At 33.2% G+C, this 16,993-nt stretch overlaps 2 protein-coding genes across 3 annotated transcripts in view; one reads left to right on the top strand and one right to left on the bottom strand.

The window, feature by feature from the left end:
• FoxP (forkhead box transcription factor P) overlaps positions 1-4,968 on the bottom strand; it is a 245,191-nt gene extending 240,223 nt beyond the window's left edge. Inside the window, exons 1-2 of the mRNA XM_069125045.1 lie at positions 4,904-4,968; positions 4,651-4,813 (exon numbers count right to left, since the gene is read on the bottom strand). The gene's annotated coding sequence lies outside the window, so the exon portion shown is untranslated. The remainder of the gene's footprint in view (positions 1-4,650; positions 4,814-4,903) is intronic.
• Positions 4,969-6,679: 1,711 nt separating this feature from the next.
• On the top strand, positions 6,680-12,677 carry Ripk5 (receptor interacting protein kinase 5). 2 transcript variants are annotated; one of them, XM_069124402.1, is made up of 5 exons: positions 6,680-6,963; positions 8,593-8,764; positions 8,832-11,258; positions 11,334-11,579; positions 12,297-12,677. In XM_069124402.1, exons 2-5 carry the CDS (start codon positions 8,641-8,643, stop codon positions 12,326-12,328), a joined length of 2,829 nt encoding a protein of 942 aa, XP_068980503.1. In that variant the 5' UTR covers positions 6,680-6,963; positions 8,593-8,640; the 3' UTR covers positions 12,329-12,677. The 2 variants fall into 2 exon arrangements, with proteins under 2 accessions (XP_068980503.1, XP_068980502.1); XM_069124401.1 differs by lacking the exon at positions 12,297-12,677 and having other exon boundaries at positions 6,681-6,963; positions 11,334-12,159.
• Positions 12,678-16,993: the final 4,316 nt, after the last annotated feature.

The raw sequence follows: 16,993 nt of genomic DNA, 5'->3' as shown, positions 1-16,993 counted from the left end.
TTAGGTAGTTGGTACAGGGGTAGAGAAGAGAACGAAGTGGAGGAGTTGGAGGGGTTTGCTCGGTGGCAAGATTACGGCGAAGTTGCGCTCATTTAAATAATGCGCACAATAAAGTATGCAATGGCTAAGAGTAGGGGGGTTGGCCTGGGTTCCGTTAGCGCTCGATGTTCCTGTTTCAGGGTAGAAGGGATGGCGCTCCCGGGTGCAGTCACGTACTCTTGAAGAAGGAACGACTGGGAATCCGGACATACGTACACGCACAAATGTTTAAACACGAAAGTTTACGCGTCCACGATTAGATTTAGAATAGATATGGCCTACTAAAAATAAAATATCATGAATTTTTTTTAGTTAGAATTTTCATGAAACAGATTGGGAAAATAATTCTTCTTTTTTCCTCGAGACAATGGAATCAATAGACAAATAGTCTCTTGAAATGATTCTTTTGTAAAGTTTGCATACAAGTTGCAAGCATGCGTGAGATTACTTTCACGTGGAGCAAAGCTCCTATCGCGTATGTATCAGAGGGGTGAGTTGGAGCGTTCCGCCCTAGAGGTTTTGTCGATCGATTGCGATTCCCAAGGTCATCTAAGTTTTCCGACCATGGACATTGCGTGGAATGACCTGCTTCGATAGGTTACAGGGATTCCGGAATAAATCCCTTCTAGTCGAAGCAAAAGTTTTTTTTCGACGGTAATCTTGCATCTCCGACACCCTAAACTCGCTTTCTTTTTCTTCCCTCGCTGCCTCGTATCCCGAAATGCGATCGTTCGTCAGGATGAAATCGAGTATGCTAAAAATGATTTTACGCGTTGATTTTTTCTCCTGCCAGCCTCAACGTAACACTCGCCTCGTGATTTTCCACTTTTAAAGACAAAAGTTGAACGATCCGTTCACGATCGGCCAACGTAACGAAAGAAACACGAGAAAAGAAATTTAAAAAGTTTAAGAAATAATTTGTCAAAGTTCAGGAAGAATGAAAAATATACTTGTAGTTTTCTACGTGAATAGTAATCGATTCTATTTGAAAATGTTAAAGAAAGAAGAGCGAGAGGAATGCCAAAGATGAGAATAGTAAATAATATATTCGAGTAATAGGGGTGCTCTTTCTTCACTACTGTACCCATTCCGTCGGTGTGTCTTATGAGAATAAAGAGGGAGGCGCGAGGATGAATGTAATGAAAAACTGGGGCTGCTTAAATAAAATAAAGCTTGTCGGCATATTATTGGCGGGAGGGTTGCACTTTATCTTCTTTCCGTCCTGATCTCCTCCTCTGTCCCTCGTACTTCATTTTTTCAGTTTATTCTTCATCCGAGAAGTCTTTCATTTGCTCGATAACGTTATATTTCGCGAGCAGAGTTTTAACGATGCAAATACTACCGGGCTGTTTCATAAACGTCACATTTTTATCCTGACCACTCAATTATGTAACAAGAAGAAATGTACACTGGAGCATTGCCAGCTAACCGTACACGATCCACTTTGCCGTAGACTATGTTAAACGACAACTAATTCGACGCTAGGCGTTGAAACTTTTAGGCGACATCCCCGAACGTAAATGCCACAAATACTAATCATATCACAGCATTACCGAGAGACACGAATTTATCTGTTACAATGTCTATGATGACATAATTGAAACTCTGACTTCACCCCCTTCGTTACGCAATGGTTTCTCCCTGTTTCTCCGTATCCCCAACAGACTGACTCGACAAAAATGACAAATAGCATGGCAAAGGAGGCGTCTAATTTACATATCCACTAATCTCTGCCTCTCTTCGCGTCTTCGGCTCTAATTCCACGCTAATTCGCTACCCTACAGGAAAACGACGATGAGATTGTTCGAATCCCCTAGCATCTTTTTCATCGCGTACAGACCTTCGCTGCTCGCTTCGTTTCTCGAAGATACATAAGCGAAGATAATTCTAACATTAATTTTACTTTTTTAATCGGATTCTGTGGTCGGAAGCACGGGCAGAATTTTAAGTGATAAACGTAGGACGTAACTGTAGAATAATCAAAAACAGATTGTAATATTATAGATATATACGTCGTGCGATGATTCTTAGAACGAAAGCAGCTAAGTAGCTGTTTCACTTTCAAAGCGAAATTAACGATATCAATCTAATTGGGTATCAATTAAACTCGAATCAGTATGCCGTTTCATCTATGCTTCGTCCTAATGAAGGATGTAACAGCACCGCCCTATAAACATTCTGAGATTGTGCAGGTGCTGTCCTTGATTTATGACAGGCAATTAGAATCTGACTACCTTATTTGCCGTCGTTGCCACTAAGAAGTGCCGCCAGCATGTGAATACGACGCATCCTAATCTATGCTCGAAACCCTAATTTTGAACGGTTGCCAGATGTTGTACGACGAAGAAAGGAAATCTAAAATATAAATACACCGCTTAGAATCGTGTCGCATTTACATAAATAAGACATTAGAACAAATTATCGACATGGATTACGTAAATAATTGATTCATGCATAATTAGAAACAAAAATGTCAAGCGATTAATAATCGACGAGCAACGAAGTGAATGTCTACTTTCAATGATAAATAATTTAAAGTATGTGCGCAATTAATAATGTAAATCGCGTAATGAGACTATACTGTAAACTGATTATAGAATGCAAGGGTGAAGTCGATGTCGGAAGGAGACAAATGAAGAGAGATGGTTTGCGGAAACTGGAAATGCAATATTCCGTGAGACCCGTCACCAGAGGGATCGTAAAATAAATAGATATACGCGATTAGAGTTCTTTAGCTAATTTGAGAACTCTGTCACTATTACTTAATGATAGTTACAGTTGTTGTTAATGGACACTAATTCTGTACTTGAGAGAGTTATACGTAAACGATGTTTAAATTGCACTAAAAATCGTAAAGTGTTTACATATATTTATAGAAACATTCCTTCTTTCACCTTTTATACATTTTCCTTTCCTTTCTTTGCTATTCGTGCATACGTGCAACTGAATACCATACTACTGCGTAATAAACATTTTCAAAGAATTGGAATTTTTTATCTATAAAAGAGGACTTGGATCAGCCAGACTATAGAATTAAATACCGATGACAAATTGCCTGGAAAAGTAACCTACACTGCGAAACACGTCAACGATAACGATTAAGAAAATCACTAGATTCTAAGTTGTCTGTAAATTCTATCAGCATCGTTGAACAGTGCTTGGACGAATCGAAGAATGCTAAGCTAATTCTGTAAATCCACCCCTTTGCTCTCGGGTAATATTCAACGAGAGAAAAAACAGCGTGCTTCGATAAATTCATCTCTGCGGAACAAGTGATTGTTTTCCCAATGAGCCTGATAAGGACAGAGGCGGAAATGAGTAAAAGGGGAAATAACCCGACGGAAAGCTGCGAGAATGGCAGAAGGAGTAAGAGAAGGAGGTGGAGACGACGGAGTATAGGAGGACTTCGGGGAGAGATGGCCTGGCGTTCATCGGACATTTATCCAATTAACCGATTCGAGTTGAGTAACCGGGGGTCAGGAGATCGTTCGGATACCTATATAGACGATGCACACGCTCCGGTGCTCGAGTATACCAATAATAGATACGCGTCCGTATAGAAAACGAGGAAGCTTGGTTACGTAATGTCGAATGTTGATCTGTTATGTTTAATTACGGAAACTGATATTGACGGGTCGGTATGTAAAGAATAGAAAAGGAAGAATCGTTAGATCGAAGAGGACGGAGGGTGAGATCGGCGCTAGATGCTTGTTCGTAAAGTCACCCCTTTCTCTGCGTGGGGTTAGCTCTGAAAAGGGGTTCGGGAACGGAGGAGAACTACTGAGGCGCTTGGGCACTGTCGAACGAAATGGCCAGCAATATTGTCGTCGTGGTTCGGGGGATTTGCGTGGGGCAAATCGAGGAAGAGCAGAGAAAGGGCTCCGAGTGACATGGGAAATTAATTATACGCTCCTGAAAATCCTGACCTCCGCCTGAACGCTAAAACAGATCATTGTCTATCTTCATTCCTCATGTACCTTTATCTACGATAATAAATGCGTTCGTTCATACGGCTTATTTTTTCATCCTATTAAATCTTTTAAGCATTGCTTGTTAATATTAATAAAATTATGATCAATTAGTTAGAAAACTTCGACGTTGAATTCGATGTTATATCAAACTTTCATTTTTCGATTACCTTTTTATATTGGTATACGTTGCGAGTTAAAAAATTTATTAATGAAATTAATTGAAATTAAGCAGATATGTTGAAAAATAAATTGCCCTGGAAATATACATACAATAAATTACAGTTGCATTAAAAAGAAATTAAAAAAGCACTGTTGTGCATATACAGTAACATGTAGTATATCGAAATAAATTTTTAAACTCATAATTACACTGCGGATTTTTATGCGTTTATGAGAAATGTAAAGTTGTAGAAATGCATTCAATGTGAAGTATCTATTCCTCATAATATTAAATAGGTATTCAGGTAGATAAGTACTTGCATTCATAAGAATATAAATTTGCATAAATATATGTTGTCAAGTTATAATAAATGAAATATTGTAGACATATTCTAATATGACGCAGAATTTCTTCATTGCACACAGTGTACGAACGTATCGATATCGTGAGAAATAGAAATAAAGATAGACTGAAACTCACGGAACAGCAACCCTGAAAGTACATCCGGGGATCCATTATCCAGATCTTGGAATTAAACTGCCCGAAACGACCATAAGATTTGTGTTTAGTCTTTTGTATAGAAGTAATCTGCTTCAATAGTTGTCGTTCTAACACTTTCATATTCATTCTGTAGCTGAATTATCTACGACAGAGAATAAAAAACAAATATTAAATTTTATAATAAAAATTCATAGCAGGATAGAGAGAAACAAGAATTAGAAAATTATAGTACCTTTTGCTACGAACCAGTTGCCACCAAGTTCATTGATCACGATTTTCGTTGTATATACGCGAAACATGTGTGAAATCTATAAAAATAAAAAACGATTTTATTCTAAAGTATATTCGCTTTTATACATATATCGTTATGAAATATACACGTGGGGAACGACATCATAGCCTCCGCCTTCTATCCAGTTTCTATCTCCTTTCTCATACTTTACCATCCTACCCAGTATAGACTCGGAATATTTATTTTTATTGCATTATGTGTATACTCCCTGAGTCAACAGTTTCCTTTTTCTGAAGCATAAATCGAATCCGACTAGATGATTGAAACTGTGATTTCTTTTCATTTTTAATACTATTCCGTGGTAGAATTTATACTAACTTTAAACTTTTAAATACTTAATTAACTTTTACAAGCAAATATGAGAAATAATACCCTTATCCGTAAAAAATTATTCGCATTCACACTACATTGCTTTAATACTTTCAAGAAGACGTAGCTTGCAAAGTTAGCGGCTACTAGCGAGTCCACTAAATCTTGTACCACCCCTGGTTGCCTAGCCATTCTTATTCCCTCGTTACTTGCAGCTTCGCTCGAGGCAGCTCTCTCCTTATTATATCGTCTTTCCACACCATAAAATCGGAAAAGAATATCGCTCCCCAAGACAATAGAAACTAATAAATTTGATTACTGATTACACTTGTGAATTTTTCTTTTTAGATTAAAAAATGATCATAAAACAGATCGTAATCGTAACAGAATTTTTGCTCACGGTTATTGTAAGCACATTTTAAACTTTAATTTGCCCACCATTTTCTAAAATGCACGCCATCGAAACGTAAATACGACATGACGTTCCTAGCTATGATAATCTAACCCTAACAATAAAAGTAACAAAGTGACAACACCTCTTACATCTCGTAACTGCGAAGATATTTACGTTGACAAACCTAATTTATACCTTAGGATGTATGGAAAGTTAAGAAATTGCGTAAAATTTATTCTAACTTAACCACAACCACCAAAGATAAATAATTGTCACAAATTGTGACGATACAAGAACAACGAATTGAACAATATCAATATTCGTTTTTAGGATAATAGATACTCTCATATATTTCAATTGATCGATGGTACTACAATTGGAGCACAATTACATTCTCACAAACTAATTGTTGAACACAAACGATAATCCGACGCTACGAGGAAAAAAGATTACAATAGAAACGCGGGAAATTTAACTTTTGTATTCGAGTGCAGAGACGCGATACACGCAGAGCCATCTGCAACATATCAACACGTCTCAATTCAAATGTAGATAATGCAGGAAGCAATTCACTTGCAACCTGCTTTATCGACTCTACATCAAATCATTTCACTGCCGATATACCCCGTCTGAGGTTTCACTAACGAGTTAACTTCAGTAATGTTCATATTAGAACAAAAATTTATTTATTTAATATTTATTTATTATATAATATTATATAATATATATTTATTTATTTAATTTATATAAAAATTAAAATGACAGAATAATATAATTAAGTCGAATTTCTAATCTATCGATTTATATTATATATCGAATTATATTTACAGAAACTTTTTAATTTCAATATTCATTGCTCAGCATCGGAATTAATTTTTTAACCATTTGTAATGCTTAATAAATAATATAAACTTATTCGCTCAAATTACAACTTGAATTCCAATTTATATTACTAAAATAGTATCGATAGATAGCATAAATACTCTACTGGAAGTAGTTTGCGAGTTTATCACTACTCCCATGCAGATACTTGTTAACAAAAACATTAGATTGTAGCAAGATACAAAACTTGTACACAGATGACATTCTCATCCCTACCTATGCCTTGTCATATTAGTAACGAAATGGGAGAGCAAAGCAATGAGTCAATCGTAGTGTACGTAGTCGTTTTCGGTAATAACAACAGAAAAGTCGTCAATTTTTAAGTCAACACACATTGCAGAAGATTCCAGGAAGTGAATTCTACGCAACAATGACTGGGGATAAAGGAAAAAATAAAAGATTCTATTCTTAAATGGTATTTATAATTAACTATTTACTGTATTTTTATTGTAATCGCGTAGCAAAATAGTGAAATATTTCTTTCACATTGTTTCACATTTTCAAATTTTAATTGCTGTTGAATATTACCATGAAATGTTCTCAAAGTTGGAGCACTTAGTCAATGGTTAGAATAATTACATATTCTTATGTATGCTAAATATATATATATATATATATATATATATATATATATATATATATATATATATAAATTATATATATATATATATATATATATATATATATATTATAATTTTATGGAATAAAGAGTACTTTCGACCTGTATAATGTAATGTAATTATGTATTTATTCTTTGACAATTTGTACGTAAAAGATTCGTATTATCAATAAAGAATTCATTGATTCAAAAATAAATTTTAAAAAATAAGGGAATTTAAAACTTCATTCAAATATTCACATTACAATTACAAAAATACTTTCCTCTTTTTTCTTTCCATTACATAAATTTTATTATATGTGAAAAAATATGTCGCAGATAAGACACTGGTAGGGATTATGTTTATATACTGCAGTGGATTATTTTTTACAAAGTATTCGATAAGTTATGGTAATAAACATTTATATAAATGCATTTCACTACAGTTATAAATTCTTAGCAAATATTAACATGTATCTATGCATTTTATCTTGTGAAGTAAGGGGAATCTTGTTTATTCTATACTCTTTGTTCGTATTTTCTTAATCGCATAAAACAAGGATACATAAGCATATGCTAAAGTAATGTATCACCTCAAATAAATGGTGCGTACAATATATCATCCAATTTATTATTTTCTTCTCATTTGTAATCAATATCAGAATGAGAACATAGATATAATAAACCATTTACACGCTTAAGTCAAAACAACTGCCCCTAGTGTCCACTATGTGTTGGATGTGTATATACTCCTCATGTAGAGATTATCATTTTTGAATAATAATTTTCTGTGATAAAAAGTTCTAATATTATTGGATTAACTGGCTGAATTTCTAACTAATATTTATATTGTGAATGCGTGTAAATTTATGGTGAGAATTTTGTACCAAATAGTTTAATATTTATTTCACATGAATAGTACTTATAGTTTCGGTAATTAAAGATTACAAATGATACTAGGTGAATAACAAAATATGCAAAGAAACATTATTATATCTTGAAATAAAAATTAATCAATACATAGTCCTTCAATTGAAACTGTTATTAACTTAACATAACAAATAACTTGTTTTAATGGTTAGTAATGTAGTAATCGTGTCAATTTTTAAAAACATTCTCAAAATATTTTTAAACATATTTTATTCTACCAAAAATATTATAGTAACATATGAACGATGTATAAAAATAATTTGTATATTACGTGCTTTGGTTTCATTATAATAAACTATTTTCAGTTTTAATCGTACTATTATTAGTAGAATATTTACTTTAACAATTATACTCAGTACATTCTTGTTAAAAAAAAATAATGATAAATAGAAAGAATATAATTTAGGAAGCTAACTATATTAATGATATAAATCTTATATTAATACTTTAACTACACAAAATTAGTTTTTAAAAAATTAGAAATTCTTTTGTATTAATATAAAATGTTTTTGACAGGGTAAAAAGAATTTTAATGTGCCAAAGATTTTAAAACAAGACTGAAAAATGGTAAGCAAATTACCACGAGAGTTTAGAAGATATCTACGTAATAGAAATCACCTACAACATGTTCTTGAGGAAACTCAACGTACTTTAGAAGTTATTAATCTAGAAAATTTCTTTCCTGAAGGTAAATATTGAAATTTTTAAATTTCGCTAAGATCAAAATAAAATTTTACCTAAATATTTTTTTACAGAAGATGTTGTGGAGGAATTACTACCCCCCTTAACATTGGACAGAATCACACATATTTTAGCGAATTCTCCAGCTATTGTAGTTCTTGGACAAGATAACAAGGCAAAGGCAACAATAGTTAATACTTTAATATCTACCAATATCTTACCAGTATGTAATGGATTATGGCGGTGGATTAAACTTACTTATGGTCAAACAAACCACATTAGTCTCACATTAGGTCTAGAATATGAAATACTTGAAAATTTGCAAGCAAATGAAAAACCTTGGACTACACTTCCAATCGAAGATCTAACAAAATCTGGAAGTGAGGATACAACTTATCCAACAGTACTTGAAGTCCAACTAAATCAACCTATATTAAAAGATGGTGTTCAAATATTTATTGCTCCAAATACTGGGGCGGTAAAAGTTCTTGAAAAAGAGTTGTTATCTATTTTACCAATATTTTTATATGCGCTTGGTGATCAGCCTTTAACAGAACAAAATTTGAAAGAGCTAAGAGACCTAAGGGAGTCTTACCCCTTTAATCCAGTACTTTTTATATCATCTTTGGGAGATATCTTAATGACTGGCATTGATGCTGAATTGACTGAATCTGAACAACATAGACTTCAAAATCGACTAAGTTCTAATGATTCTACATCAAGTAAAACTGATGATGATATTGATTTTGATAGAATGAATTCGCTTGGTTTAACATGGTTGGATCAGCTCGCAAATTTAGGTTTCCTTGGAATGAAAGAGTCTGTTGAAGTTGATCAATTATCTTGGCTCGGTAGTGGGCAATGTATTAGCTCTAGTGACTTTCTTGACTCATACAAAAAAACAGACCGAATTTTATATTTCATTCGTGGATGTTTGCAAACATATCTTATTAATGCTAGCACTTATTTAAATGAAGTACATACAACGAGCCTAAGAAAGTTTATTTTAAGTGCCTTTGATATGGCACGTACAATTCAAATAACTCCTAAGAGAATACAGTATGCTCAACAGAAGGAAAATGAATTATATGACAATTTAATGAAAATTGTTCATGAAAAACAACAAGAACTAACTGGATTAATACAAAATATTATTCAAGAGATGAAAAATGATGTGTTATCATCTAGTAATGATGTATGTTTATATCAAAACTACTTCAATAATAAAGAGAGGACGGAATGGTCTATAACCGTCAAAGCTGCAATTTCTGAAGTTCAGAGAATAATGCTTTACTGTTTAGGTGAAAAAGTTGCAAAGCAACTTGTAAATTCCGTGAACTGTTTACGTGAAAGCTTTTTTGGTACCTTACAGCGTTGTTTATTGAGTCTCGAAAGAACATACGAATGCGATACTTGTTTATTAGCTAGTGATGCTTTGAAACAAATACTTTCAGCTGCATATAATATTGAATTACATAATTCTTCACCATTTTCAATATATTCATTTTTAGAAAGATTTAATCTGATTTTTATGTCTTCATCTTTGCAATGGTCATCAACTCACACTCTAGATGTAGCTTGGTGGAAAAAAGTAGAAATTGAGATATTGAATTCTTTATCAGCATCAAAGTTGGCTAAAATGATATTGATGCAATTTGGAGATAAACTTGAGTCCTCACATGACGCATTTCAGGCTGCTCTCAGATCAATAGAAAATTATTATTCTGGGGAGTTAGAAAGAACTGAAGAACAAAGAATAGCTATTAGAAAATATCATGCTCCTAGATTAGCTAAATTAGCATTAGAATCCACATCAATGATAGATTTTGTTCGCTATGGAATGCCCCATTATAAAGAAGAAATTGGTCGTGGTCAATATGGCATTGTATTTGGTTGTGATGGCTGGGGAGGCACATCTGGTCCTTGTGCAGTTAAGTCAGTTGTTCCTTCAGACGAAAGCCATTGGAACGATCTGGCTATGGAATTTTACTATAGTAGGTCCATTCCTGAACATAAAAGAATAGTGAAGCTTCGTGGATCAGTTATTGATCAATCTTATGGTGGAGGATGTGGTCTTGGATCTGCAGTTCTTTTAATATCGGATCGTTTAAGTCGTGATTTATATTGTGGAATACGCGCTGGTTTATCTTGGTTAGAACGCATACAAATAGCTCTAGACGTGTTGGAAGGAATACGCTATCTTCATTCTCAAGGACTTGTACATCGGGATATTAAATTAAAAAATGTTCTTCTCGATACCGAAAATAGAGCGAAATTAACTGATTTTGGATTTTGCATCACTGAAGTTATGATGTTAGGGAGTATTGTTGGAACACCTGTTCATATGGCACCAGAGCTCCTCTCTGGTCATTATGATAGTAGCGTCGATGTATATGCATTTGGAATTTTATTTTGGTACATATGCGCGGGACATGTAAGATTACCATATGCTTTTGAACAATTCCATAATAAAGAACTATTATGGACTAGTGTGAGAAAAGGTAAGTTTATAAGTCTTGAAGAATTTATTTAGCTTTGTACTCCTCTTTTCTAAGTATTGTTTTCATTGTCATTAGGTATACGTCCAGAAAGATTACCTTCTTTTGACAATGAATGTTGGACGTTAATGGAACAATGTTGGTCTGGAGAACCATCTAAACGTCCTTTACTTGGTGCTATTGTACCAGTGTTAGAATCTATTCAACAAAAAGCAAAAGCGAAAGAAGCCTTACAAGAACTTTCAACAGAGAAGTCACAAGCAAGTTCGTCAACAGATTTAAAAAATCCTGCATTAGCATTAGCAGAACCTTATAATCAAAGAGGTACTGTAGCTAGCCCTCCTCCTGCAAAACGTAGGACAATGAACGTTATAAAATATCATCTTTTTCTGACCAACTTATACATTCAAATGCGGGAACTATAAAGTGCGTATTATTTTCTCTGCTTGTGTATTTAAAATTTTTAGGTGATCTGACTATATTCAATCTCAGCTCTAAATATTTTTTAAAACAATTTATTAGTTTCTATTGCATATATTTGGCGCCTTTCAATAGTATTTTAAGTGCCACAGTATTAATTGACAACCTAATTGTTATTACTCTCTTAGAAATTTTTTTATTTTTATATCTGCCTACAAACAATTTAATTTAATTTAATATAAACAAAAAGGAACAAAATAATTGAACCGTGTAAATATAATTTATGATTAAATATGCAATTATGAACAGATTGTATAAATTTATTTTTATATTAGAAACATAAGTACATAATTATGATATTTGATGAATTACGTATGTAATTAGTGAGGTATCCACTTCATTGTGATATGAAAAGGTATGATAGAGAGTAAGGAAATCCAAGATTGTAAAGATTGAAAAATAAATAAAGATTCCCAGTTTTCTACTGACTGTTTTAATGCTATTAAAACTTTCTTTGGAGTATCTAATTCTTAATATTTTAAATTTTCTAATATTAATATATTTATATGTTGCTCAGTGATAAACTTCTCTATTACTGACATAAATTTATATTGTTTTCAGATCTCAGATTTTTCAAAATAGAATCTACATAAATGTTCAAGTGGAATTTCAAAAAATGATAATGTCTTTTAATGTGGAAGGCTTTGTCATTTGGCAAGACATTTTTATTATACACTTGGACTGTAACATACAAATTCTTGATTACCAGCAAGTACTAAGAACTGGATACACAGAAAATTTGAAGTTAGTGGAATTAAGATTATATAAAAATAATTTTATACATATTTAAATGGTTATAAAATATTAAGGTTATTTTATATTTCTGTTTTATTTTTAACGTTTTTAATTTTTACGTGAACTAGTCATAATTACATATTTGTAAGTAGTCAATCTCTAGTTGTATTATTTTATTGAATGTAATATTGCATTTATACAATTAAAGTATTTTTGTAAGATATAATCCTGTTAGAAGATTAACTTATAATCAAATATTTTAAATGATATTCAAAGTAACAAATCAAGATTACATTTTGCTTTTTCTAGATCATGTAGAAATTTATAAAATTCACTGATTGTCATTTCTACAAAAACGTTCCTAGTTTTGCCATTTTCTTCTAATTTTAATTTTAAATGCAAGAATGATTTCCCCATGTTGTCAGATTCATTACTCGCTGCTGTTACTGCAAAAATTTATTTAATATTATATTACTTTATAAAAATGTATTATTTAATTATATATACAGGAGAGGATTGGGGTTAAGTTCTTCAGTATGTTAATATTATATATTGTTTTGCATTCTTATACTTATTCTAACTTTAACTAAATAAATAACGTATTTCATTTTTTTATAGAGCAAAAAGCACACCAATGATAGTTTTTATACTTTACAAGTTATCAAACGTTTTAAAGGTACTTAAAATATTTTATCTAACATAACAGAAATTTCTAAAACGATTTGTGTTTTGAGGTTAGATTCGTACCACCAAATCTCCACGAAATGTCAAGGATTTTTGTGATATTTTTAACCATTTTGTATTCAAAATAGGATCCTTTTATTTATTTGTTAACAATGCCTTTATTTATACTCTACTTGTTACTAAATATCAGATATTGTATTAATAAATGTTATAGCAGTCTGTGTACTTAAGCGAATGCAACAAGTATAAATTATGAAGGCGGGAATTGATGAATGTACATGATGAGATAAAAGAAAGATATTGTATAATTACTCTGCCGAATAATTTAATTCGCAGATAATATTATTATTATAATTGAATTATTATTATTATAATAATTTAATTTAAGCAGATTTAACCTTTATATTGGAATGTAATTTTGAAGTAATATATTTTTAAATCATGTAGAGATTATATCATACTGCGAACGAATAATTTTAATCTTACCAGATAATTTAGTTTTCTACTAAATAAACGTGTTAAATCAGGATGATTTATTTTTATTTTATATTTAATTACATATGTAACATTATATTACGAAAGTACGAAAATTGGTTTCAATAAATCCTTTGGATGTCATGTACTTTCGATCTAGGACAAAAATGGCTAGAATCAAGAAACACCAGAATGCAATAAAACCTAACGTTAGTTTCGTAGTACTTGTATCACGAATAAAATCTGGGTAGATTTACAAAAGCAAGAGTTCATTTGTCCCATACCTAACTGTAATACGTTGAAGGGGGAACTCGAGATCCGTTTCAGTCAACAGTATCAAGTATAATTTAGACTCTTAGAATAATAGACGTTGCAATGCAAAACAGATGATGAGTATCAAATTCGGAAGAAATTTTATTTTTCTTTTTGAGTCACAACTATCACGAGTCATATAATATAATGAGGCTCGCGTATTTCTGTGGCTTGCGTAATCATTTTCTATCGTCGAAGAGAAAAAAACGTTGGTATAGATTTGTTCTTATTAGAATGTCCGAGTATAATAATCGAGTAAAATAAAAGGTTAAAAATACGATCGTTATTATCAAGCGTTGATTAATACTCGTTGATTGTATCTTTAATTACGTAAGTGTTTGCTTCTGAATGTAACACGAACTTCATTCGTTATTCGTCCTAAGACAAAAAGATTTCTTTCACTGCTTCTGTTCCTTGAAAGCGAGAGATTTGTTATGTTTTTTGAAGTAATAACCGATAACAAATGGAGCAGCTTGCAGTGTTGCAGTACTTAATTTAATTCTTAAACTACAGCCGTGTGATAAAATGTCTCGGATTTTTATAAAGTACGGATTTTTCTAGGAACATAACAAATATAAATGCTCTTACTACGTAGCTAAGTACAGACTAAAAATAGTACCCTCTAGACATAATCGCTTTAGACGGTGAATGTTATTTAAGATACTTTTTTATATGATAAAGAATGAAAAAAATATCAAAAATATCAAAAATCAAAATATGGTATATCATGAATCTAAGGAGATGTTACGATTACAACTTACGAAGTAAGTCTTCGGCTATGTTTCGTTCGGCTATCCGTGTCGATTAAGGGCGCGAGAGGTATCGTGTGCCATGCTATCTGAATTTATATGCAAATTTTCTCTATAACGCGCCATTGTTTTCCCGACATTCATAAATAAAGGATGGTAGAATCACGGATGAATCCCTTAACCAAAAGCTCGCTATTTAGTTTCACGCAAACGGTACATCGGAACTTTCGAAATACGCCATATTTGTTGTCGAAGCTTGTTAGAATTTCTAATTAAACCACACACAGAAATGATAAATCTATCTTAAGCTACTCCGGCTTTAGGTCACTTGATAATAAGTTTGCAAAGTTTCTTCGTGCGTAGTTGCTTTGAGACATCCAGAGATTATGATCAGTTATTATAATTATCAGATAATCGAAATGTTATTTTCGTTTGACCGTTCTTCAAACTAGCCCACCAATAAAATTCAAGATTCCGTTGGATTGTTTCTTATTGAATCCCACTGTATCTGCATATATTTCGTTCTACGTCTCTCTATTGCTTGCTCGTTACAGATGCAAAATACGAAAATACGAAGAAGAGATCCTTCTTTTATATGCTTTTAGCAAAGTAGTACAGAAACGTTGAATAATTTTCAAAAGATCTTGAATAATTTTGAAACGATTTCGGTAAATGGCCTCGAAATGGCATCGAGTGACGCTAATATAATGCTTAAATAATCCCGAATAACCATCACAATAATTTTTTAACAATCCTGGGATAGGTTTCAAATAATCTCAATAGTTCGCGTACTATTTCTTCGTTCGGCTTTTATATATTTCATAAATCACTTATGAGAGCAAACAAACCTTATAAGGGAGATTCAGTAGATTTCTAGTCTCAGACATATCCCTGTATTTTTTGTTAATCAAGCTGCGTTTGCTCTCTAGTTGAAAGCGAGCAAACATTTGACAAAAGGGAGCGGGAGTTAGGTGATTCGATTAAATAACTCGGTAACAGGAAGAAGGGAAGAGCAATAGCCATAAAATCGAGGAAGGGGAACAAGACGTTACAACGTAGCCTAGGCGTACGTCAGTTCAAGGAGAAAATCCGCATAAGCGGTGGCGTTTTAAAAAGCATCCCTGTAGACTGTAGAGTTACCTATCTTAGGCATCCCCTTTTTTGCCCCTCTATCGTCTGACTTTTTGCACGTTGCTTTACCATTTTGTGCTCCACTGTTGCTTCACGACTACTCGACAAATAAGCAGTTGCTTTGAATGTGGAAGGTTTCTTATTACTTTGCTTTGTTCATGGTAGAAAGGAAATTACAGTGTTAATAAATATCGAGTTAAAACGAATCGTGATAAAATTCTCTTTTCTCCCGCATTTTAATAATATTAAAAGCTCGACTTGTGTAAGTAATATGTGTGAATGTAAAATATGCCAAGTATCGAGCTCTGAATAGGTATTTTGAAGTAGAGACAATTTCGCGCGGAGAGGAATTTGCGCGGTTGTTTTGTCGCAAAAACCTCATCGATCGGTTAGTAAATTTTACAAGCCAGGGAAATTTTACAGGCTCGCAAAAATGGCATGTAATAAAGCATGCGGCGTATAATTTCGTAAATTATAGTCAGACTAATGCGGCCGTGTATGCAGTTTTACACCCCCACCAGGTTTAATAAAATTTATCCGGCAACCGTGACCACGTGCGCCCTCGTGCATGTAGACGAGTCTCTGGCTTTGTATTACATTCAACTCTATCGTAGGATCGTGATTGTGTTGGTGACGATTCCTGCAACTGGGTGGGGCGGTGCGCGAGCGCCTGCGTCAGATAAGACATCCAGGAGCGTGTCTCCTGGGTTATCCTTAAAATATCCAGGCTATCCTATTACCACGAAATTCGAATCGCGGCAGCTTATCATTAATCACGGCCACCCTTCGACGAGCATAGTTGCTACGGAACCCTGTAGTGTCCTTTTTTCATCGGTTCTATACTTGTTTGTGCGCGTTTTGAAATACCGTGCGTGGTCGTCATGCTTGACTTTCCCTTCCTGTCATGTTTTCCCTTTATCTTCTTCTTTGCGCTTTTTCGATTCCCACAATGTTGGTCGTTCTCTTCTGGAGCAGCGATTCATGGCGAACCACTGAAAGAGAACGAAACGATAAATCTACAGGCGATGAACGAGGTGCTCGGCAGCTTGCCCTTGTGTTCACTCGATCGACTTTTATTTCAAAGCTTGGCTGGAAAGGGATAGTCGTGAGAGAACAAGAGCAAGAGCGAAAGAAGAAGTGTATAGATATGTAAGGGAAGGAAAGAAAGCGAGG

Source organism: Bombus flavifrons, chromosome 12, assembly GCF_040668555.2.
Source record: "Bombus flavifrons isolate JBK064 chromosome 12, iyBomFlav1_principal, whole genome shotgun sequence".
Taxonomy (NCBI): domain Eukaryota; kingdom Metazoa; phylum Arthropoda; class Insecta; order Hymenoptera; family Apidae; genus Bombus; species Bombus flavifrons.
This window is presented reverse-complemented; position numbering and strand designations above follow the sequence as displayed.